General features: G+C 39.2%; 2 protein-coding genes across 22 annotated transcripts in view; one reads left to right on the top strand and one right to left on the bottom strand.

The window, feature by feature from the left end:
- The window catches only part of PCM1 (pericentriolar material 1), an 81,894-nt gene extending 77,402 nt beyond the window's left edge, over positions 1 to 4,492 (top strand). For 11 of the 18 annotated variants that reach the window (XM_042983024.1, XM_042983026.1, XM_015545150.2 and 8 more), the window contains one exon: positions 3,629 to 4,491. In XM_042983024.1, the coding sequence (XP_042838958.1) occupies positions 3,629 to 3,726 (98 nt within the window). In that variant the 3' untranslated portion in view covers positions 3,727 to 4,491. Of the gene's footprint in view, positions 1 to 619; positions 2,528 to 3,628 lie in introns of those variants that run through there. The other 7 variants (XM_015545154.2, XM_007098981.3, XM_042983036.1 and 4 more) reach the window with 2 other exon arrangements.
- A 2,577-nt stretch (positions 4,493 to 7,069) lies between these two features.
- The window catches only part of ASAH1 (N-acylsphingosine amidohydrolase 1), a 49,623-nt gene continuing 32,382 nt past the window's right edge, over positions 7,070 to 24,310 (bottom strand). For 2 of the 4 annotated variants that reach the window (XM_007098982.3, XM_042983021.1), the window contains 12 exons: positions 24,122 to 24,212; positions 23,638 to 23,724; positions 20,772 to 20,850; positions 16,121 to 16,195; positions 15,182 to 15,227; positions 14,474 to 14,618; positions 13,875 to 13,929; positions 13,668 to 13,749; positions 9,701 to 9,832; positions 9,473 to 9,596; positions 8,990 to 9,046; positions 7,070 to 8,114 (listed from right to left, as the gene is read on the bottom strand). In XM_007098982.3, the coding sequence (XP_007099044.1) occupies positions 8,025 to 8,114; positions 8,990 to 9,046; positions 9,473 to 9,596; positions 9,701 to 9,832; positions 13,668 to 13,749; positions 13,875 to 13,929; positions 14,474 to 14,618; positions 15,182 to 15,227; positions 16,121 to 16,195; positions 20,772 to 20,850; positions 23,638 to 23,724; positions 24,122 to 24,212 (1,063 nt within the window). In that variant the 3' untranslated portion in view covers positions 7,070 to 8,024. The remainder of the gene's footprint in view (positions 8,115 to 8,989; positions 9,047 to 9,472; positions 9,597 to 9,700; positions 9,833 to 13,667; positions 13,750 to 13,874; positions 13,930 to 14,473; positions 14,619 to 15,181; positions 15,228 to 16,120; positions 16,196 to 20,771; positions 20,851 to 23,637; positions 23,725 to 24,121; positions 24,213 to 24,310) is intronic. The other 2 variants (XM_042983020.1, XM_042983022.1) reach the window with 1 other exon arrangement.

Below are 24,310 nucleotides of genomic sequence, written 5' to 3'. Positions count from 1 at the left end.
TTCTATACTTTTTCTGAAGACCATTCTGTGTAAGTATGTCTCGTTGCAGAGCCAGGCAGTAGTAATCCCAGATTTCTTTCTGTATCGATCTAATGGCTTAGCCCCTGGGCCACTCAGATGAGAACGTGTCTTGCATCAAAATCAAAGGATTTTCTTGTTGTTCTCTGTCCATTCATCAGCCAGTTAATTAAGATTTTTTATTTTTGTTTTCCCTAGAAATACTAAATGTCAAACCTTTAACTGATTTCCCAGTGGTTTAGCCCAGTTCTGCTAGTTGGAGTCTCAAAGCTGCCCCTGCTCAGGGGGTCTGGGCTGAGCCCTTCTCGCCCCACACTGCGCCACTTGCCTGCTTTTAGCGTCCTGGGGGCTTGTTGTCCCCTGTCCTGCTTTTCCCTCACAGCCACTTTTCTTGGTCAGGATTTCATCAGTTTTACCGTTTTTTTCCTAGTGGAGTTTTTTTAAGAGAAATGAAGTATCTGGTCAGTCTGCTGTCCTCAAACAAACTCTCACCTGTTTTTAAACTACATTAGTATTTTTATAATAACTTTAATGTACGAGAACAGTAAATTCTAGTATGTCTTAATTCAGTAATTTATAATGCATTCATTCTGTTTTTCAGAAACAGTGGGAGCCCAAAGTGTATGAGAGGTCTTCAGAGGCTCATCTAACTTGCTTTACATAGTCAATGCATACATGAACATGGCACTAAATAAACGTCTGTTTTGATCTGTATAAAAATGTAAATTAGTTTGACACTGCATTCTTGATAGGTGTGCTGATTTCTGCCCGTGGCAGTTTAAAACATCAGAAACTGAATTCTGGACAGATTCAAGCCTTGATACACTGTAGGGTTGTTTTTCTTTTCTTTCTTTTTTTCTTTTTGGTCTTTTTTTTTTTTTTTTCCCCTCTCCCATTGTGATGTTTAGTATTGTTAAATTTAAGATGTAGTTTTAAATAAAGTTGGACTTATCTGTAAAGTAATCTCTTTTGGAAATGATGTTGAATTCTAAACAGGAAGTCACTGTTCTGTATGGTTAGGATAGTTAGAGAAGAGCAACAGTCAAGAGTTAGACAAATAGACGAGTTAATATAAAGAGCAGCCATTAGGCCAGGCTTCCAGATAGTATGAGTGTTGCTGCTCTTGGGTCTGATATTCTTTTAAATGCCTGCATTGTCTTATTCCTGTGCGAGAATAGGGCAAGTTATAAAGGTATCCAGGATATTGGTGACGTTATTATAAAATATATATTAATATTCTGTTCAAATTGGATTAAGTTCAGAACACATGTCCTTAGTACTTCGAACTTACATACTTATCAGATAAATATTTTCCAGAAATCAATTCCTATCTATGTTGCCACAGCCTTAAAAAAAAAGGTTTTATGTAATTAGGGAGTATTTCTGCACAAACAGTTAACATTATGATTAATTTTAAATGAAAAACCAAACCCCTTCAAGTAGGGATTACAGAACTAAATTTTATGTAGCAGAATGTTAACTCTCTGTATGCCTTTAGACAAACTTGGCTTTTGAGATACATCTATGAGATTTCTTCATCACTAAATAAATCAGTTTTTAAAGGTGAATTACCTTTAGATTGCAAACTTGACCTATACCTGAGGGAGGCTTCACCGAGCCTGTTATCAAGCCAACCTTACAGGTTTCTCGAATTAAATATGAAGACTTAATTTCAATTAGTCTTTAAAACTTAATAACAATTTACTGAAACATGCCATAAGAAAGTCATTTCATTGGTATTCCTTTAAAATTCTTAGTTGCCTGATACTTGATTGTAAAATTACAATGCTCATCAGGGAGTCTGTTAACTGAGGATTTCTGAGGACATTTACTGTATTACTAATTAAATTACGTGAGGTGTAGATCTCCGACATTAATAAAACCTATTCAGAGAACTATCATTCCAGAATCAGGAATTCTTACCCAGTTGGCCTGACTTCTGGGAAACTAAAACGACAGATTATATGGATACTCAAGTTCTATATTTATATGTCTTGTAGACTCCGAACGGAAAGGGGAGAATTTCATATTGGCACACAAGCCAAGCCTTCGTGGTACAGCTCTGTCTCTCTCTACATGCCTATGAAAGATAGGTACGGTGGAAGAACTTTACTTCCTAGTTATTACTCTAGAAGCTGTGGACCTTATCTAACTTATTTGACTTGTGTTATAGCTGCTGTAACCTAGTCTGTTGTTTTCTATTTTAGAAGATAATTCAGTTTTAAAATACTTGGGGCTTAAGATCAGATAACTTGTATTACATTTTCCTTAGTAACTACTGCTCAGAGGTTAGGCATTCAGGATTCCTGTTTCTTCATTTTTAAGTTGAAAATCTGGTTACAGATAAAAGAGGGAGAAAGGTCAAAATGAGTGAGACAGAATCCTGTGCAGGTGGAGATAATGCTTAAACTAGTGAGCCCACTGGACTGTGCAGGTACTCTTTGTATTTTGTAACATTCACTTTGGGTAAATGCTTTTTCACTGTTAATAAATGTATATCCTCCATACAGCCCTGAATTGCATTTTCATTTAAACTGACATAGTCACTTATGCTTTAGAATTTATTTCAGAGTTATGGCTTATTTGGCAATTTTAAATGTCAAAACAAAACGGAAAAGACATGAAAAAGAGTGACGTATCAACTAGCCAGAGACTTACAGTTGAGACCATTTTTCTTACACTGTAGCTATACTCTATTTCTTAATTATATCTATTCTATATAGTATATAGAGAACATTTTCATAGTCAGAGCTATCCCATATTCAAATTGGGCCAACAGTTTTACAAAAAGTTCTTGATTTGGATATTTTGAAAACAAATCACGTTATCAAGCCTGAATTAGAGTTCTCTCTTAACATACCTAGTGTATAGACAGTCCCCAACTTAATAATGGTTCAAGTTATGATTTTTTAGTTTTACAATGGGGCAAAAGTAATACAGGCATACATTGGTGGCACCTTAGGTGGCTCAGTCAGTTAAGTGTCTGACTCTTGGTTTCGGCTCAGGTCATGTTCTCACGGTTCATAAGTTTTAGCCCCACATTGGGCTCTGCAGGATTCATTCATTCATTCTCTCTCTCTCTCTCTCTCTCTCTCTCTCTCTCTCTCTTTCTCTCAATAAAGAAACTTAAAAAAATGATACAGGCATCCACTGGAGATATTACAGGTTTGGTTCCAGACCAGTACAATAAAGCAAGTATTGCAATAAAGGGAGTCAAATGTTTTTGGTTTTCCAGGGCATGTAAAAGTTTATGTTTATACTGTACCCTGTTTCCTGTGCAATGGCATTATATCGGAAAGTTCATACCTTAATTAGAAAGTATCTTAGTGCAAAAAAATGCTAACCGTCATCTGAGCTTTCAGCAAGTTGTAATCATTTTGCTGATAAAGGGTGTTGCCTCAATGTTGATGGCTGCTGAAGGCTGGGGTGGCTGTGGCAATTTCTTAAAGTTTGCCATTGTCTTGACTTCCTTTCACAGATTTCTCTCTAGCACGCTATGCTGTTTGATAGCATTTTCCCAGTAGTAGAACTTCTTCCAAAATTAGAGTCAATCCTCTCAAGCCCTCCTGCTGTTTTACTAAGTTTTATTCTTTTCTTGTCATTTCAACAGTCTTCACAGCATCTTCCCCAGGAGTAGATTGTCTCTCCAGGAACCACTGTCTGTGCTCATCCATAAGAAGCAACCCCTCATCCATTCAAGTGTTATGAGAATGCAGCAGTTCAGTCACATCATCAAGCTAATTCTAATTCTCTTATTTCTACCACATCTGCAGTTACTTCCTCCACTGAAGCCTGGAACCTTCATAGTCGTCCTTGAGTGTTGGCATCCACTTCTTTTAAACTCCTGTTAACATTGATATTTTGACCTCTCCCCACAAATCACAAATGTTCTTCGTGGCATCTAGAATGGTGAATCCTTTCCAGGTTTAGTGTATGTTGCCCAGATCCACTTCAGGAATCACTCTGTGGCAGCTATAGCCGTACAAAAGGTATTTTTTCAAAAGTAAGATTCTAAAGTCAAAAATACACCTTGATCCATGGGGTGCAGAAAGGATGTTGTGTTAGCACGCATGAAAACAACATAAATCATGTTGTACGTCGCCATCAGAGTTCTTTGGTACAATGTTAATGAGCAGTAATATTTTGAAAGAAAATTTTTTTTCTGAGCTGTTAGGTGTCCACCATGGGCTTAAAATAGTAAACCATGTTGCCAACAGATGTGCTTTGTTTACAGAATGGCCTGTGGGCATTGGCTTCAACTTAAAATCACCAGCTTCGATAGCCCCTAACAGAGTCAGCCTGTCCTTTGAAACTCTGAAGCTAGGCATTGACTTCTCTCTAGCTATGAATGTCTTGGATGGCATCTTCTTCCAAAAGAAAGCTACTTCACCCACACTGAAAATTTGTCGTTTAGGGGCACCTGCGTGGCTCAGTCGGTTGAGTGTGAGACTTGATTTCCGCTCAGGTCATGATCCCAGGGTTGTGGGATCAAGCCCCACATCAGGCTCCTTAAGATTTCCTCTCTCCCTCTGCCCTTCTTGCCCACTCGCACATTCTCTCTCAATTAAAAAAAAATATATATTGTTTAGACACCTGCATCAGTTATCTGGATAACTTGCTACATCTTCTACATCAGCACTTGCTGCTTCATCCTGCACTTTTATATTATGAAGAAGGCTTCTTTCCTTAAATCTCATGAACCAATCTCTGCCAGGTTTCAACTTTTCTGTTGCAGCTTCCTCACCTCTCTGAGCCTTCACAGGATTGAAAAGAGTTAGGGCCTTGCTCTAGATTAAGCTTTGGCTTAAGGGAATGCTGTGGTTGGTTTGATGATCTATCCAGACCACTCAAACTTACTTTCTCCCTATCACCAATAAGGCCGTCTCCCTTTATCATTCATGTGTTCACCAGAATGCCACTTTGTTTCCTTCAAGAACTTACTTGCATTCGCAACCTGGCCTGCCCATTTGGCGTAAGAGGGCCAGCTTTCAGTCTTTCTTGGCTTTCTATGTGCCTTCCTCAGCGAGCTGTGTCATTGTGAGCTTCTGATTTAAAGTGACAGACACAGCAACCTACTTAATGGGAGATTTGTCAATGATGTAACCAATAAAGAGTTAATATCCAAAATATATGTAGAATTCCTAAAACCCAATAGCAAAAAAAAAGATTAAAAATGCGTAGACGATCCGAAAAGACATTTTTCCAAAACAGACATACAGATGCTCACCATCACTAATGACAGAAATGCAAATAAAAACCACAATGAGATAGCACTTCACACTAGTCAAAGTGACTAGTATCAGAAAGGCAAGATGTAACGTGTTGGCAACCATGTGTAGCAGAGGGAACCTTCGCGCACTGCTGAGAATGCAAACTAGTGTACCCGCTGTGGAAAACACTGGAAAAATTAAAACATGACCCAATAATTCTGCTACTGGCTATTTACCCAAAGAAAAAGAAAAAGAAAACACTAATTCAAAAAGATACATGCACCCCTATGTTTACTGCAGTATCATTTACAATAAACTAACCTATGGAAACAACAAAGTATCCATTGATAGATGAATGAAGATGTGGTGTATGCATGTATATAAAACGGAGTATTACCCAGCTGTAAAAAAGAATGAGATCTTAACATTTGCAACAACAGGGATGAACCTAGAGGGTATTCTGCTAAGTGGAATAAGAGAAAGATAAATACCATGTGACTTCATTCATACGTGGAATCTAAAAAACAACCCCCCGCCCCCCCAGATTTGTACATATAGAGAACCTGTGGTTGCTAGAGAAGGTGGGGGTGGTGGGGAACTAAGGGGATTATAAGCAGTATAGACTTTCCAAGGAAAAAAGAAAGAGATGTATGGTTTACCTTGCATTGGAACCCTTAGAAGCCACTGTAAAGTTATTAAGTGGGCTGGGGCGCCTGGGTGGCTCAGTCCGTTAAGTGTCTTGACTTCAAGCTCAGGTCATGATCTTATGGTTCGTGGGTTCGAGCCCTGAGTCGGGCTCTGTGCCGCTGAACAGTTGGTCAGAGCCTGGAGCCTGCTTTGGATTGTGTGTCTCCTCTCTGCCCCTTCCCTGCTCAAGCTCTGTCTCAATCTGTCTCACAAAAATAAATCAATGTAATAAACAAGTTACTAAGTGGCCTAATTTCAAGACTGTTGTGTCCTGGGGTATAGGGAGGCCCAGGGAGAGAGATGGGCGAATGGCCAGGGGGTGGATCACCATATCAAATACAATAACAATGAAAAAGTCTGAAATATTGTACAAATTATTAAAATGTGACACAGCACAAAGGGACCAAAAGCTGTTGGAAAATGGCACCGACAGACCTGCGTCAATGACGCAGGGTCGCCACAGACCTCTTTGTGAAAACACTATCTGTGAAGGACGGTAAAGAGACATATGGGAAAACCAGGTATGCATGCCATCCCATTCACGTGTCCTCTCCAAGTTAAGCCAGCAGTGGGAACCACTGTCGGCATGTTGGTAAACACCCTCCCAGTCATCCTTCTACACTGTAGACACAAGGACATACACAAATAGGCTTATGCTCCGTATCCTAATTTATAACTGCTTTGTTGCCACCTAACAATGCTACCTAAAACCTCCATGCTAGTTGTTTCCTCCATATTCTCTGATGAGTCCTGAGGAAATTGGGTCTGAAACAGCATCTCACCTATTTATTATACATATCAAAAGGACGGCTATTATTTCAGGAAAAAATCCACGTTTGCCTCATTTCATTTTTATCAGGGGCAGAATTAGAAGTTTAACACAAATCCTCCTGTAATTCCTCTAGCCTCACTAAGCTAACATGAGCATCCCTACAGTTTTGTGGAAGCACCTCCTCCTCCCAGGAGAAAAGTAGCCTTTGGACACCTACACACTGTTGACAACACCGGGTTGAGACGAAAGGATTAGTCACGTCAGCTAGTGACCAGTGCGTCTTAAGTTGAAGAACCCACCTACACAAGCCTTGTAACTGAATTCAGGCATGTTCAGCTTGGATCTCCAGCACGTAGGTCCACACTGAGTCGGCACACGTGTCTGCCAACACTATTTCCAACGACTGTTTATTGAGCGTCATGAATACAAGTGACGTTACACAAAATGAAGTGGATACAGTCTCACCCAACTGGCATGCACTTCACAGTTAACTGTGTGAAAGTTTGAAAGGTTAACACATTCCGTCAGCGCTTTTCATAAACAGATTTCTGAAAGACATTTTTAGTAAGGTTTTTAAGAAATACACGATCAGAAAGACAAACTAAAAATGTATTAAGTGAATAACATTTGTGAGAGTTTATGGATTCACCTCTCGATTTCCACAAGGCTTTGACCTGTTTACTACTAACTCACAGAACCTAGGACTCAGTTTTTGAAGTTAACAAATGCCTGGAGTGACTGGGAGGTAGACTAATCATGAAAAAGGGAACGTTTCAGTTCTGTGTACAAAAGGCTGCCTTCACATACGGATTACTTCATGAACCCAAAAAAAGTACTTCTATTCAGGGTCAAGGCTCCAGTCCTACTGCCTGTTAAGAGAACTACACAGGTGGATGTCTGTCTCCTCCACATTGCTGTCAAAAACAGCAAAGACCATGGTACGTTAATTTGAAAAGAATCAGAAGGAAAAGACTGCTGTACGGAAAACCATAGCAATACGTGGATCAAAGCGAAAGACGGAATGGTGTACAGACGTGCCGGAGTCAGTGCCCACCGGGACTCTGGCTTTATTCTGTGGAGGGGGGCCCCACGAGGTCCCTGTCCCCAAACGTCCAAGTGGAGTGACACCGCAAATTCTAGGTGATTGGTTTCTGTAACGAAGTTAACCGGAAATGAGAGTAATCAACTGTTAGGGCAAAAATGGTCTGTGGACTCATGCCCCAAAGAGAAACTGCCCCGAGTCTCAGTCTTGGAAGGAGGTCAGACAGCCGTACTACTCGGACACGGGTGAGTTGCCACCTTCATGCCACACAGCATTCTAGACGCCGGGTGTGTGCTCACCAACCTATGCAAGGGTCTGGGCAATCCCGCAGGTAAGTTTCGTATTGACCTTTGGTAACATCCATCAGGGTGGTGAATACAGTCAGCTGAAAGAAAAGTGACTTTTATTTGAAAAATGTTTCCAATTCAACGACGTCCTGACTTACATTAGCATTTCTATACACTTAGTATAAAATAGTATATAAACGGTATGTATACAAAGATACAAAAATAAATATACAAAGAACCAAATAGTTAATAAGTTAATATTTACATCTCACCATTTAAGAATGCCACAGCAAAACAATAATAATTGAAACAACTGACTTCAACAGAACCATTACTCCAGGTCATGAATATAAACAGGCTCTGGAGAGAATCCCGTTAACTCCTTACAAGATCTGATTCCTGAGTAGCACGGTGCTTCACCACCAGTGCTGTAACACCCCACGTCCTCAGCTCACGCAGAGCCTGATGGTTCCGTGGAGGATAAACAGCCCGGCTGTGGCCATCCTTCTCCTTAACGCGTCTCTAACACAGCGGGGGAAACTCAGGCACGAAGCTCCATCTGAAAACTGACTTCAGACTTCATTGAGTTCTAGGTGCTAATTGTAGTGTACAGTGTGAGATTTCTGACAGGGAGAAGTCGAAGGTAAAAGGCTGTATTTAACTGAAACGTCATGGAGGTAAAACCAGAGACCATACTCTGATCAGTCTGGACCTCAAACCACACTAATCGGTTTGTCATATCCCAGGAGTGACTGTTTTAGTCACACAAAAAACATTTTTAAAAATCAACCTTAAGCAGAACATGACTTGGGGGTTCTAGCTCTGACTGATCCACGATAACAGGGAGAGCTAAAAACACAGGCCCAGGTTATTTCCCTAAAAGTAAATTATATACATACATGTTTTAAAAATATGAAATTACAATTAAAATTATTAAAATTAAAAATTATAAATATATATATTTTAAAAATACCTTGTTGAGGACAGGTTTTGTTGACAGGACATCATATATGGTCGCAAATGAGATATTCTAAAACACAAAAGTAATTTTGTTCATTAAGTTAAATGCTGATGTCAGGAGGGTTATCCACACAATGGGCTATTAGAAACAAAGGCTTTCTTCAGTCAACATCCCAGAAACCCCTAAAAGAATTTCCTTTGGGGTCACTGTTAGAAGAGTTAATGGTTCTAATGTGTCACTTTTTCTCTCTCCTCCTGCCCTCTTTAATTCTTGTCATTCAGCTACAGAGTGGTGTCCCAACATTAGAGTAAAAAGGCAAGTACTGTAAAATTTTGCTCTTTCAATTGAAAATGAAACAAAAACTCAGTACAGATTGTCCAGAGATACTGTATAACAGGAAGTTTATAAGTTCCTCAAAGGCCAAAGAAAAATGCCACAACTAAGATAATCTTCAAACGTTACCATTTATTTCTACATAGGACATTGTGACTGTACCTCTTGAGTTGTCCGGTTTAGGCACATCTTTGCAGGCGTTCTGCGATCATCGAGAAAGAAAGGACTTTTCCAACGGTCATAATTTGTTTGTAGCACATACCATCTATCCTGCTTGGGGTTGAGTCTAAATACAAACAGAGATTCTGACTAGGTTTCATGCCTTAAACCTGTAAATATGTCAGTCTATGCTTTAGTTTCTACTTATTTTGTTTGAACAAATGTACTTACTCATATACATCCAAAGATTGTGTTCTATCTCTCGTAATCACACAACCTTCCCCAGACTTGTTGCCTCCCAGGATAAAGTATGCTGGGGCCAATATCTTAGTTTTCGTCAATATATTCTTGGCTTCTTCATAACTACATAGAAACATTTAAAAAAAAGAGTAAACATTTTTAGTGGACTTGGAATGAAAAATATTTAGTTGTGGAAACTAAGGGAAAACAAAAGTATCTGAGAAACAGATTCTTTTATTTTCTTCTTCTTTTTTTTTTTAATGTTTACTTATTTTTGAGAGAGTGAGAGACAAAGCATGAGTGGGAAAGGGTCAGAGAGAGAGAGAAAGGGAGACAGAGTATCTAGAGCAGGGTTCAGGCTCCGAGCTGTCAGCACTGAGCCCAACACGGGGCTCGAACCGATAAACGGTGAGATCATGACCTGAGCTGAAGTCGGACGCTCAACTGACTGAGCCACCCAGGCGCCCCTATGCCTAGCACTTTTTAAATAAAGGAGCTCATTTGCTTTAAACGCGCGTGCACACACACACACACACACAGACACACACACACCATGAACTCCCTATGAATGTCAAAAGTTAACCTAAGAAATTCTGAAATAATTATTCAATGTAGCTAGAAAATATTTTTCTATTTTAATATGAGCAATTTAAATAAACTACCAATACATTAAAACGATCGTACACTATACTCAAATGGTATTTATTACAGGGGTGCAAGAATGGACCGACATCAACACATCAATGTGTTTCACCACGATAACAAAATGAAGGATAAAAAGCATGTGATTATTTCAACAGATTCAGGGGAAGCACCTGACAGAATTCAACATCCTTTCATGATAAAAACTCAACAAGGTGGGTATTAGGGGGAACATACCTCAACATAATAAAGGCCACATAGGACAAACCCACAAGTAACATCGTAGTCAATGGTGAAAAGCTGAAAGTTTCTCCTCTAACATTAGGAACAAGACAAAGATGTCTACTCTCACCATTTTTATTCAGCACAAGTACTGGTAGCCCCAACCAGAGCAGTTAGGCAAGGAGAAGAAATAAAAGGCATTTAATTCAGAAAGGAAGGAGTAAAACTGTCACTATTCACAGATGATATGATACTCTACACAAAAACCCTAAAGACTGCACTAAAAAACTGTTAGAATAAATGAACTCAGCACAGTTACAGGATACAAAATCAATATTCAAAAATCAGTTGCATTTCTATACACTAACAATGAACTACCAGAAAGAGAAATTAAGGACAAGATCCCATTTACAAGTGCAACAGAAAGAATAAAATGTCTAGGAAGAAACTTAACCCAGGAGGTGAAAGCCCTGTATACTGAAAACTATAAGACACTGATAAAATAAAGGGAAAAAGACACAAACAAATGGGAAGATATTCTATGCTCACGGATTGGAAGAATACTCTTAAAATGTCCACACCATCCAAAGCAGTCTACAGATTCAGTGCAATCTCTGTTGAAATTTCAACAGCATTTTTCACAGAACAAATAATCCTAAAATTTAACTGTAAGAATCCCAAGTACCCAAAGCAATCTTGAGAAAAAAGAACAAAGCTGGAGGCATTACACCTCCTGAATTCAAACTATATTTTAAAGCTGTAGTAATCAAAACAGGATGATCAACAGAACAGAGAGCCCAGAAACAAATCCATGCATATATGGTCAATTTAAATTAACAGAGCAAATAATATACAATTGGGAAAGGACAGTAACATGCAAAAGAATGAAACCAGATGACTACCTTACACCATACACAAAACACAACTCAAAATGGATTAAAGAACTGAACATAAGACCTAAAGCCATAAAACCAGAATAAAATTTGGCTATAAAGTCCATGACATTAGTCTTAGTGATGAATTTTTGGATTTGACACAAAAAGCAAAGGCAACAAAAACAAGTGGGCCTGTATCAAACTAAAAAGCTTCTGTACAGCAAGAAAACCATCAACAAAATGGAAAGGCAATCCAGTGAAAAGGACAAAAGTATTTGCAAATTTTATATCTGATAAAGAGTTAAGATACAAAATATGCAAAGAACTCATTCTTTTATGATCCTTAGGCCCAACTCTAACATCATGGGGTGGTTCCCTGTACCTAACACCAAGAAATTCTTGGACATCCTCAAGTGTCCAAGAATTCGACTCAATTCTGATACTATCTATACAGAGATAACATTGGATTCACTTGTTAAGGATTCAACTTATAAGACTGTACTCCATCCCTAACTTCAGAGGTCAGTCCTAAGCCCCATCCAGCCAGTTGTAAGCATTACCTGTGCCTCTAGCTGACTGGCTAAGACTGGAGGTTCCCACAAGGTCCTCTTTAGCTTCAATTAATTTCCTACAGTCGCTCATAGAACTCAAGGAAACGTGTACCAGTTTATTAAAGGATATGATAAAGGATACGAAGCAAGAACCACATAAAGAGATGGCAAGAACCACATAAAGAGGGCAAGGCAGGTGAGAAGGGCACAGAGCTTCCATGCTCTCAGAGTATGCTCTCCCCAAAATTCTGTGCTCACCAACCCAGAAGCTCTCCAAACCTTTTGGGGTTTTATGGAGGCTCCATTACATCAGCATGACTCATTAAATCACTGCCCAGTGGCAACTGATTCTACCTCCAGCCCCTCTACCCTTCCCGGATGTCCAGTGGCCCTGAAAGTTGGAACCCTGTAATGGATGGCTTCTTTCACAGGTCACCAGGCCCCACCCTTTGGTGCTTTCCAAAAGTTGCCTCATTAACATGACAAAAGACACCTTGATCACTCTCAACACTTAGGAAATTGAAGGATTTTGGGAGCTGTGAACCCAGAAATGAAAACAGATCAAATATCTATCTCTTATAAAAAAAAAAAAATCACAATATCGTACTCATATAACTCAATAGCATAAAAAAATTGATTTCAAAATGGGTAGAGGATCTGACTGGGCATTTTTCCAAAGACGATACACAGATAGATGGCCAACAAGTACATGAAAACTATGCTCAGCATCAGGACTCACTAGGCAAATGCAAATCAAAACCACAATGAGTTATCACCTCACACCTGATAGAATGGCTATTACCAAAACGGTAAGAAATAAGTACTGGTGAGGATGTGGAGAAAAGTGAACTCTGCACTGTTGGGAATGCAATTGGTACAACCACTGGAAAACTGTATGGAGGTTCCTCAGAAAAATTAAAATGGAAGTACCATATGATTCAGTCATTCCTCTTCTGGTAATATATCCAAAGAAAACAAAATCACTAACTTTAAAAGATACCTGCAGCCCCCTGCTCACTGCAGCATTAGTTACCAAAGCCAAGATATGGACACAACCCAAGTGACCACTGAGGGATGCATGGATAAAGAAGTTGTGGTGTGTACATACAATGATTATTACTCGGCCATAAAAAAGAAGGAAATCCTGCCGTCTGTGACAACATGGATGGACCTTAAGGGCATTATGCTCATGAAATAAGGGAGACAGAGAAAGACAAAATACCTTATGCTATCACTTACATGTAGAATCTAAGAAAACTAAACTCATAAATGCAGAGGACAGAGTGGTCATTGCTAGAGGGTGGGCAAAATGGGTGATGGGGGTCAAAAGGTACAAACTTCCAGTTCTAAAATAAGTCGGTCCTGGGGATGTAATGTATAACATGGTGACGACAGTTAATAATACTGTATTGTATGTTTGAGAGCTGCTAAGAGAGTAAATCTTAAAAGTTCTCAACACAAAGAAAACAATTTCTGTAGCAACATATGGTGATGGATGTTAGCTACACTGATTGTGGAGATCATTTCACAATATATCCAAATACCAAAACATTTCGTTGTACCTGAAACTAACAGAATGTTTTATGTTGCTTATTATCTCCAAGAAAAACAATAAAATAATTTTAAAATGAATAAATATTAAATTTGACAATAAAGCAATCAGATTACCTTGTGCTATTTTCCAGGACTGATCTAGTGATAAACCCTATCCACATGGCATCTTTCTTTCCCAAAATCCATTCTATGATACCTGGAAGAAATCAAATACACACAGTGTCACAGGCCTGGAATTAGGTTAGGCTGTAACCAGAATACAAAGTTCAGCCTTCCTCTGAAAACACCTATGGAATTCCCATTTAAGAACTCTCTACTCACCCATATAACCACCATTTACACCGAAACGTTCATTTAACGTAAGGCTAAACAGTCCCTGAAAACAAGACAAAGCAATGAGATCAGAAACTTCAACCATCCTGTTTAAGGCCCCCTCTTTTTATACTGGTATACCAAATCCTGGAACGGGAGATGGGGGGATGCAAAGATGAGTCAAAACTGTATCATCACGTTCTATTAAGTTCAATGCGTCTTCACGTGCAGCGTGTGACACGAGTAGGTGGAATATTATTGGTCACACTTTCCTGACAAGGAAAACAAAATGCAGAGAATTCATGCCTAACTTGTTTGAGTGGCAGACTAAGGACCAGATGCCAGGTTTACATTACGTTCCCGGTCCTCACCATCCAGCCACATGCTTCTTCCTCCTGACAGTCTCCCTGAGACAAGCCTTCATTCCCTTTCTACTCTTCCCCACCATGCAACTTCATACCTATGATGGTGACAAGAAGTACAAAGGGATGAACTGAGGCTTCATATTCTTTCTAGGTCCTCGTTTCCTCAGACCCCACCTTTCACAGGCAGTAATAAAAGCAGGACCCAGAGCTACCTGTAAAATTATTTAACAGTAGATTTCTTACTGGTTTAAATCCTGTTAACATGCCCACATAGCCAGCAAAGCTTGAGGCCTTGAAGACAGTTTTATTGTTTCTTTGGAAGTCCAAATTCACTGTTAAAGGTTTTAGTTGCTCAGTTACGACCCAGGTATTATTATTTATGTTCCACCTACAAAAGACAAATTTCAGTGATATTTAAGAACAATGATGGTAATAAGGGTGAATATTACGATGACGATGGCCAGGCACTAAATTAGGTCTTCACCTACCTGGTCCCTCAAGGGGGGAGGAGGGACCCCCCTTGCAACAGGAGTGCTTGTATCCCCCATTTTCCACAGGAGAAAACTGAGGCTCAGAGAAGTTAAATAACCCAACATAACACAGCCTATTAAATAGCAAACCCCAGATTCAAATGTAGGTCTCTAATTACAGAGCCCTGTTCTAGTTTTTTCAGGAAAGTTAGGAAGACATAAAATACAATACTGTTCTTCCTTTCCGAGCAGTAAACCAGATGTGCATCTGGGGCCTCCAATCCTCCACATGTGTGTTCAGATGTGTGTTCACTAGGTGCAACTCCGTTACAGACCCAAACGGTGTGCCCGTCTTGTCTCAAAACTAAGAAACAGGATCTTCACTTCTGGGCCTATTTTGGGCATGATTTGGGATTTACTTTTCATCAATGGAATACAACCTACTCTTCGGAAGAAGAGTTCTACTGCGTCCTTTACTTACCCAAGAAAGATTCCAAAATCCAAGTTTCTCCCATGTAGTAGATGACCTAATATAAAGAAAGAAGACACATGTCATGGCAGTTATGACAGCATCACTGGTTCTAACTAAAAGCTGGACACATAGCTCTAGTTTACTGATACGACTATTCCGTCCAACAGTAAGAATTAAGCAGCATCGTAGGATCATAAGCCTTAACAGGATCAAACGGCTGTGCCTGCCACACTGACCAGATCCCCTCACAATCATCTGAGCGCACAGGGTTCCAGGTAAAATTAGGGTGTCTGAAGAGGATGAGGAGTCGTTCTTCGGTCCACTGTGTCAGCTACCTGGACACAGCTGTCCTAGCCTCACCTCATGTGACCTGCCACCATCCTTCCCGTCAGGAATTGTCACCTACAGCTGAACACCTCGAGGGTCAAGTACCGGCAGACTTTCTACCCAAGGTAGAGGTCAAAAATAAAGTGAGTCAGGGTACATCATCCTGTGCCTTGCATCCTGAGTACCGGCCAGAAAAAAACATGAGAAACTGAGGTCCCTGGGCTGTGAAATGATGTGACGAGGTTTGTCCCGGGCTTCGAGGGAAGGCCGGATGATCATATATATAAAGATAATGAAGTACCCCTGTGAGTACTTACACCAAATCATGACAAAGAGTGTAAGGAGACTAGGAGGAAGGGTAAGAATGTTTACGGTCCCAAAACACTTCTTCCCTCTAAGTTTTTTGCATACCTGAATTAAACTTTAAGAGGCATTACAGTGGTCTCAAAATAAGGGTAGTTTTAAATTCACCGTTAAAAATTTGCTAAGAAGATCTATAAAACTATATGCAACATACACTGAATTTGAAAAGTAAGCATGGATATTACAAGTTCTAATTCCATTTACATTTTCTTTTACTTTGTACTTTGCACTGCCCGCCCTCCCCCAGCACACATTTACCTTGTTTGTCTTCTGTTATTACTGAAGTACAAATGGTAAAAATTTCATAGAAGACATTGAATGAAATAATCTCACCTATGAGAAAAGATAGGACATTTCTTGGTCAATACACAGAACCATGACATTGTTAGAAAACTCTTTTTTCAAGAAAAGGTTTGACAATCATCACTGTGCGAATTTTTGCTTTGTACATGCCTGCAGACAGCTGGAGCATGCCTGAAGAGCTGGTCAGGTGGTGGGATCTCACCAGCCTCTACTCTACAGACACAAGATAAAACAAGCCCCCAAAGGGTCAGCTATGTGGGCATGTTGGAATTGTTTTGCAATACGATGTCCAGATTTTTCATCAATGTGCTTCATTTTACTTTTGTTTGAGGGCACTAATGTATGGTGACTTAACACATCTGGCTCTTGGTTATATACTGAACATGTTATTTTGCTCACATATTTATTATATTTATTATATTTATAACATAATATTTATATAAGATTAATATTAATATATCAATATAATATCACTTATATATAATTATATAGTATAAAATATAATTATAATAATATAATTGATAATATTAAATATTTTTAATATTTAAATATAAATATAATATTATATTTATTAATATCTATTCATTTTTGAGAGAGACAGAGAGACACGGACAGACAGACAGACAGATGGAAAGGGCATGAAAAGGGAAGGGGCAGAGAGAAGGAGACAGAATCTGAAACAGGGTCCAGGCTCTGAACTATCAGCACACAGCCTGACTGGGGCTTGAACCCATGCGCGGTGAGATCATGACCTGAGCCAAAGTTGGACACTTAACTGACTGAGCCACCCAAAAACACCTTGCTCATATTTTAAGAAGTGACAAATATTTCTAAGGTGAGGAACTATTAATAAAATAATAAAATTAGTGCCAAGCTACAAGAAAATCCATTTTAAAACATTTTAATTTTTGAATAATTTTCTAAAACTGTATAATACTAACACTTAGCATTTAATTAAAAGGTATACATCCTGGGAATAAAAGGCACAGCATGGAGAATATAGCCAGTGGTACTGTAACAGCACTGTATGCTGGACGGAGGGACTACACTTGTGCTGAGCATAGAGCGATGTACTGAATCACTAGCTGTAACCCTGAAACTAATGTAACATTGTGTATCAACTATACTCAAACAAAAACAATTATTTTAATTAAATATTTAAAGATATAGGGCACATTTTATCTCTGTCGCATTTTATGTTAACATGTAAAGCTTAACATTTTTTCCCCATCCTAACCTAATGTTTATTTCCATTTTGGTAAGATTCTGCCCTCATTTTCTCTTATTACAAATCATCTGTTAATCTTTATAATCCATTTTTCTCTCCAGATATTTATATGTGGTATTTATTTGCTAGAATTCTTTACATAATAAAGGAATTAAATACTTGTTTCTCACATGAGCTGCGAGAACATATTTCTAGTATGTTGACCTTCTTTTTACATCATTTTTTTAAAGAAGCAAAAAGCAATAAAAATCCTAGCCACTTTTGTTGATAAATACTATTGATTTGCAGTAATTCTCAATCATCTCTCTTGTAACACCAAGGTACTACTGTCTACTTAAAACAACAACTCTAACACTTTGGTAGCTCAAAAATAAAATTAGCGTTGCAGGAAAAGTCTTTTTCAGCAAATTAAATCTGACTTCATTAAAGTTAAGAACTTCTGCTTATTAAAAGACACCAGTAAAAGAGTAAAAATGCAAGCCACAGACTGGGAGAAGATACTCAGAATGCATTTGACAAGAGACTTATAGACAGAATATGTAAAGAATTCCTTAAAACCATTTATGCTACCCAAAGCAATCTACACATTCAATGCAATCTCCATCAAAACAACATCAGAAGTTTTCACAGAACTACAACAGACAATCTTAAAATTTGTATGGAGCCACAAAAGATGCTGAACAGCAGAAGCAATTATGAAAAAGAAAAGCAAAGCTGGTGCATCACAATTCTGGACTTAACGTTACGTTACAAAGTTCTAGTGATCAAGACAGTATAGTACTGGCCCCAAAATAGACACACAGAACAGAATAGAAAGCCTACAAATAAATCCACAATTATATGGTCAATTAATCTTCAATAAAGCAAGAAAGAACATCCAATGGGAACAAGACAGTCTTCAACAAAAGATGCTGGGAAAACTGGACAGCAACACACAAAAGAATGAAACTGGACCACTTTCTCACACCATACACAAAAATCAATTCAAAATGGGTGAAAGACCTAACTATAAGAAAGGAAACCATAAAAACCCTAGAAAAGAACACAGGCAGTAATTTTTGACATCGGCCATCCAACTTTTCTCTAGATAGGTCCCCTGAGGCAAGGGAAGCAAAAGCAAAAATAAACTATCGGAACTACATCAAAATTAAGAAGGCAACCTACAGAATGGGAGAAGATAGTTGCAAATGACATATCTAATAAACAGCTAATATCCAAAATATGTAAAGAACTTACACAACCAAACACCCCCAAAAAACCCAAATAATACAGTTTAAAAAATGGGCAGAAGACACAAAAAGACATTTCTCTAAAGAAGACATCCAGATGGCCAGGAGACACATGAAAAGATGCTCATCATCACTCATCATCAGGGAAATGCAAATCAACACTACAATGTGAGATCACCTCACATCTGTCAGAATGGTTTATTTTAATAAACAACACGAGAAACAACAGGGTTGGCAAGGATGTGGAAAGAAAAGAACCCTCCTGCAATGTTGGGAATGCAAACTTGTGCAGCCACTATAAACAATATGGAGGTTCCTCCAAGAGTTAAAAATAGAAGTGCCCTACAATCTAGCAATCACACTACTGGGTACTTATCCAAAGAATATAAAAACACTACATCAAAGGGATACATGCACCCCTATGCTTACAGCAGCATTATTTACAACAGCCAAAATATGGAAGCAGCCCAAGTGTCCATCAAGACATGAATGGGTAAAGAAGATGTGGTGTGTGTGTGTGTGTGTGTGTGTGTGTGTGTGTGTGAAATCTTGCCATTTGCAATGACATGGATGGAGCGAGAGAGTATAATGCTAAGTGAAATAAGTCAGAGAAAGACAAATACCATATGATTTCACTCACATGTGGAATTTAAGAAACAAAACAATCAAAGGGGAAAAAACAGAGAGAGAGGGACAAATCAAAAACTCGACTCTTAACTACAGAGAACAAACTGATGGTTACCGGAGGGGAGGTGGGGGAGGGGGTCAAACAGGTGATGTGCACTAAGCAATGTATAGAATTACTGAATCGCTAAATTGTACACCTGAAACTAATAAAACACTAAATGGAATTAAAATAAAAGCTTAAAACAATTCTTTGAAGCCAGTTAAAAATGGGCCAGACTGTAACAAACATTTTACCTTGAGAAGGAAGGAGAGACAGGTAGACTACCTTTTTAAACCATTTTTTTTTAAAGAACCAAAAACAAAACACTCACCAATGAAAGGAAAGACCAACAGCTGTACGATCTCACAGTCATCAGGAAAAAGTAAATTACACAATAATGGGATTCTACACACTCAACAAAATGGCTCAAATGAAAAATATTGATGCTAGCAGGTGGAGAAGTATCAAGTAGAGAAAACAAACTCTTGTACTATGCTGATTGTCTGTGGATACAATTACCTTGAAAACTGGTTAGCAGAATCTACAAGGCTTAAATACAGCTACCCCATAAACAAGTATATATCCAACACAAGTGAGTGGCATAAGTCCATCAAAAGACAGATACAAGAATGTTCCTAACTGCTTTATGCTTAATATCCCAAGTCTAGAAACCACCCAAACATACTACTTATACAGCAGCATACTACCTACAATGATAAGTACAAGAAACCTGACACAAGAGATCACACTGTAATTAGGAGGTTCAAGAAGAGGCAGAACTGGGACACCTGCGTGGCTCAGTGGGTTAAGCGTCTGACTTCAGCTCAAGTCATGATCTCACGGTTCATGGGTTTGGCCCTGCGTCAGGCTCTGTGCTGACAGCTCGGAGCCTGGAGCCTGCTTTGGATTCTGGTCTCCCTCTTTCTTTGTTCCTCCCTTGCTCGTGCTCTGTCTCTCTCTCTCTCAAAAATAAAAATAAACATTTTTTAAAAAGGGGCAAAACTACTGTATGCTGAAGTCAGAATAAGCAGTGACCTGGGGATGCGGTACTGTCTGTGAGACGGCATGATGGAACATTCTGCATTGCTCAGATTTTCTGTATCCTTTTTTTTTTTTTTTTTAGTGTTTATTAATTTTTGAGTGACAGAGCACGAGCAGGGGAGGGGCAGAGAGAGAAGGAGACACAGAATCCGAAGCAGACTCCAGGATCTGAGCTGTAAGCACAGAGCCCCACGCAGGGCTCGACCTCATGAGCCGTGAGATCATGACCTGAGTGGAAGTCAGACGCCTCAACTACCCAGGCGCATCTGGAGTTTTCTGTATCTTGATCTGAGTTGTGATTAAATGCAGGTATGCATATTAAAAACTCTACTGAGCTGTATACTTCAGATCTATGCAGTGTATCTCAACAGAAAAATACCTCAACAGAAACATTTTAAAGTGTTTTATTAAATCTTTCAAAAGCTGCAAAGGGAACTTTACCTAAAGGTATGTCAGTAACTGCTGCAATCCCCTTCATTTCCTCCTCATAAGGACCAGGAAAGTTGCCAAGTAGACCAGGCTGGAAAACAAATAAATTACCAATCATTCGACCTAAAGGGTTGTTTTGAGATTTGTGGTTTTGTTTGTTTGTTTGTTTGTTTTACATATAGTTTGTTCTGGATGCCCCTCCATAGTAAATAATTAGTTATTTTTAAGGCACTTTTACATCCCCTATTTCTAAAAGACTCTACATAAGACTCAATACTGGGCCCTCAGTCTTGACCTCTTGCCTTTATTCCCTTAAACTTAGCTGTTCTCAGTATGATCCAAAGACCTAGGGTTGTTTTTCCTGCCTCACATTTCACCTCTTCTCCAGAGAGCAAAGATAACTGCACTCAGATAAGCTAACAGGGCCCACGACACAGGAACATGACAACTACCCCTTATCTCTGCCCAAACCCGCCCTCTCACCTTGGCACTACACCCTCATTACTACTTCCTTCCCACACTCCTAAAAACAAATCTGTCTTTGAGTCATCCACCAAGCCTTCTGTCTTCGTTACTGGCTTCTTGGGCCGCGGTGCATGACCACGATCTGGGCGCAAACAAGGGACAAAGGGGCAAATTCCCTGTGGACATACAATTTTATTCTCACATGCAACTATTCACTATCAGGGAGATAACAATTCAAGCTCACAGCCTGCTGTTAATAAAATAATGTGTAAACCTTTTACAAGTCCTATTTGTCACCAGCTTGGTCTTCATGTGTCATGTTACCTAACTAAGTATACGTTTTTCCTTTCGGAATTGAAAGCATTACACGAGTGGGATGTTCCTGCGAATACAAAGAGGACTTGTTGAACATTTATTAACCACTTATTATATCCAGGCACTGTGCTTCAAATTCACAGCGTGATTTAATCCTCACGACCACCATATACAATATCTATTACTACTACATTGTTCCCGATGAGAACTCTCATGTTTCACAATGTAAGAAACATGTCGAAGGATACAGTTATTAGGTGACTGATCCAACCTTAAAATCCAATGTTTGAAGGGGGAAAAACCCCAATATGGTCTGAATGCAAAGCCTGGGCCAGCTGCCCTCACTGCTGGCACAGAGAGTAGGGGGGGGGACAGCAGGAGCCTCTTATCTGCTGCTCCTGCCAACCTTTGTATTTTGGGGAGGTCTGATTAGTATGAACATGAAGGATACCATTTTTTGGTTTTTTTTTTTGAGAGAGCGCAAGCTGGGGAGAGGGGCAGAGGGAGAGAGGGGGAGAAGGGTGGCGGGGGGGGGGGAGAGAGAGAGAGAGAGAGAGAGAATGAATTTCAAGCAGACCCCATACTCAGCTTGGAACCCAACACAGGGCTTGATCCCATGACCTTGGGATCATGACTGGAGCCAAAAACTGAGTCGGACACTCAACCAACTGAGCCACCCAGGTGCCCCATGGGATACCTCAATTAAAAGCTCTGAGAGCACAAGCATGAGGGGTAACAGGGGTAGTGGCTGGCAGGTGCAAGGGTCACAGGGATTATATGCCTAGATCATCTAGCCTCTAGGACAGTGATGCTCAACCAGGAGTGGTTCATCCCCCAGGGGACATCTGGTGATGTCCAGAGACACCTGTGGTTCTCACAAATGAAGGGATGCACCCAGTGGGTAGAGGCCAGGGATGCTGCTAAACATCCTACAATGAGCAGACAGCCTCTACAGGAAAATACTATCCAATCCCAAATGTCCTAAGTGCTGAGGTAAAACATCTGCCCTAGGCCTATGGTGTCCTCCCCAGTCCTTTGTACCCTGTGGAACTTTGAGGGTCCCAGAGCTGTGATTGAAACAGGGCGATGAGGATCCCTCAGAGGCCCTAAGGGCCAGAACCTAGATTTTCCATTGGTTCTACCTAAATTAAAAAGGAGCTGAAGAAATGGAGTTGTCCTGCATGACCAGGAGGGAAATGAATCGACTTGGTGAATACACAGCTACAAGAAACACACAACCCAAGTGAGTTTCACAGCCACTGAGGGACCTCATCAAGTACGCAGCTGGGCTGAATATGTCATCTGGTCATACACAGGTAGAGAAATGTGTCCTGGGATTGCAGGCAATGTACTTAAAAAAAACAAAAAAAAACCCCAATTTCCAATAGTGAACTTGCAAAGGTATAGTTGACTGTTGAACAATGTTGAACAACGTGGGGGTTAGGAGCTCACCCCCTATACAGCTGAAAATCTCTGTATAATGTTTGACTTCCCTAAAACTACTAACAGTTTACTGTTGACCAAAAACCTTGTTGATAATATCAACAGCTGACTCACACGTATTCTGTATATGTATTTTATACTGTATTCTTACAATAAAAAAGCTATGTTAACAAAAAAAAAGTTAAAAAAAATTGTTAAGAGAAAACACATTTACAGTACTTTACTGAAAAAAATCCAGGTATAAATGGACCTTCCCAATTCAAACCTGTATAGTTCAAGAGTCAACACACTGTGTGAGGGGACAGAAATGACATGCTCCCAGATGAAATAACATCATTTGCCCATTGTTGTATAAAATAGTCCATACTTCAAACAAACAAACAAACAAACAAACAAACAAACAAATGAAGGGGCAGTAAACTGCCACAATTTGACATGCTATTTTGTGTCCTATTACTCTAATACTAGCAGAACACAGAATTTTAAGTACCTCTAAAGTTGTGACAGGTGGTCTAGAATCAATGCAAACTCATCCAACCTCCTTAGAAGAGGTTGTCAAATTACATCTTTAAATACAAAAGCCTTGTGTGAACTCTGCATGTATATGGGGATGTGTGTATGTTTAAAATTTATTGTGGGAAATAATATTTCTTACCAACTTTTGATCCACTATCTGCATAATTTTTCCGCTTGGCACAAAAGCATTTATCATATTCTTCAGGGAATTCATTATAACCTTTAGCTGAAAAATAAATAGATAATTTAATTAATAGACATAAAAAGTGTTGACATTTAAGATTATAATGGTAAAATGAAAACAGATACAGACCTTTTGACTTATTCATACATAAGCAGAGTGGTATTTGAAAATATTTTAATCTAATATATACAGAGAATACATCTTTAACAGGCCATATGATTAAGATGAAGGTAGACGATACAGAAACAAAAGGCAAAGGCTAGTAAAAAGAGCAGGAAGCTACAGAAAAATGACATCTTTTCTTCTGTTACTGTTAATGGGAGGAAAGTATCAAAACCGTATCTTTAAAATACCTGGTATGTATTTTCATGAACTGTTCTTTTAAAAATGCAATTATATTGAGTAAAGTCACAAACAGAAGATTTAACAGTCAGCATACCGCTGGTGCCTTGTCAGCCATCAATTCATGCCATCTTTTATAGGGCGGTAAGTCGAGATTTATGGTATACCACGGAACTGGACCCCTATAGCTGAAAGGAGAGGTGCATCACCATGAAACGTCAAAAGCAGTTTCTTGATGGGAGTTGGACAGTTACATCTAGATGGATATGTTAGAGGCACATTCTTA

The sequence above is a fragment of the Panthera tigris genome, chromosome B1, assembly GCF_018350195.1.
Source record: "Panthera tigris isolate Pti1 chromosome B1, P.tigris_Pti1_mat1.1, whole genome shotgun sequence".
Taxonomy (NCBI): Eukaryota; Metazoa; Chordata; class Mammalia; order Carnivora; family Felidae; genus Panthera; species Panthera tigris.
The sequence above is the reverse complement of the archived record's forward strand: the minus strand, read 5'-3'. Positions and strand labels throughout refer to the sequence as shown.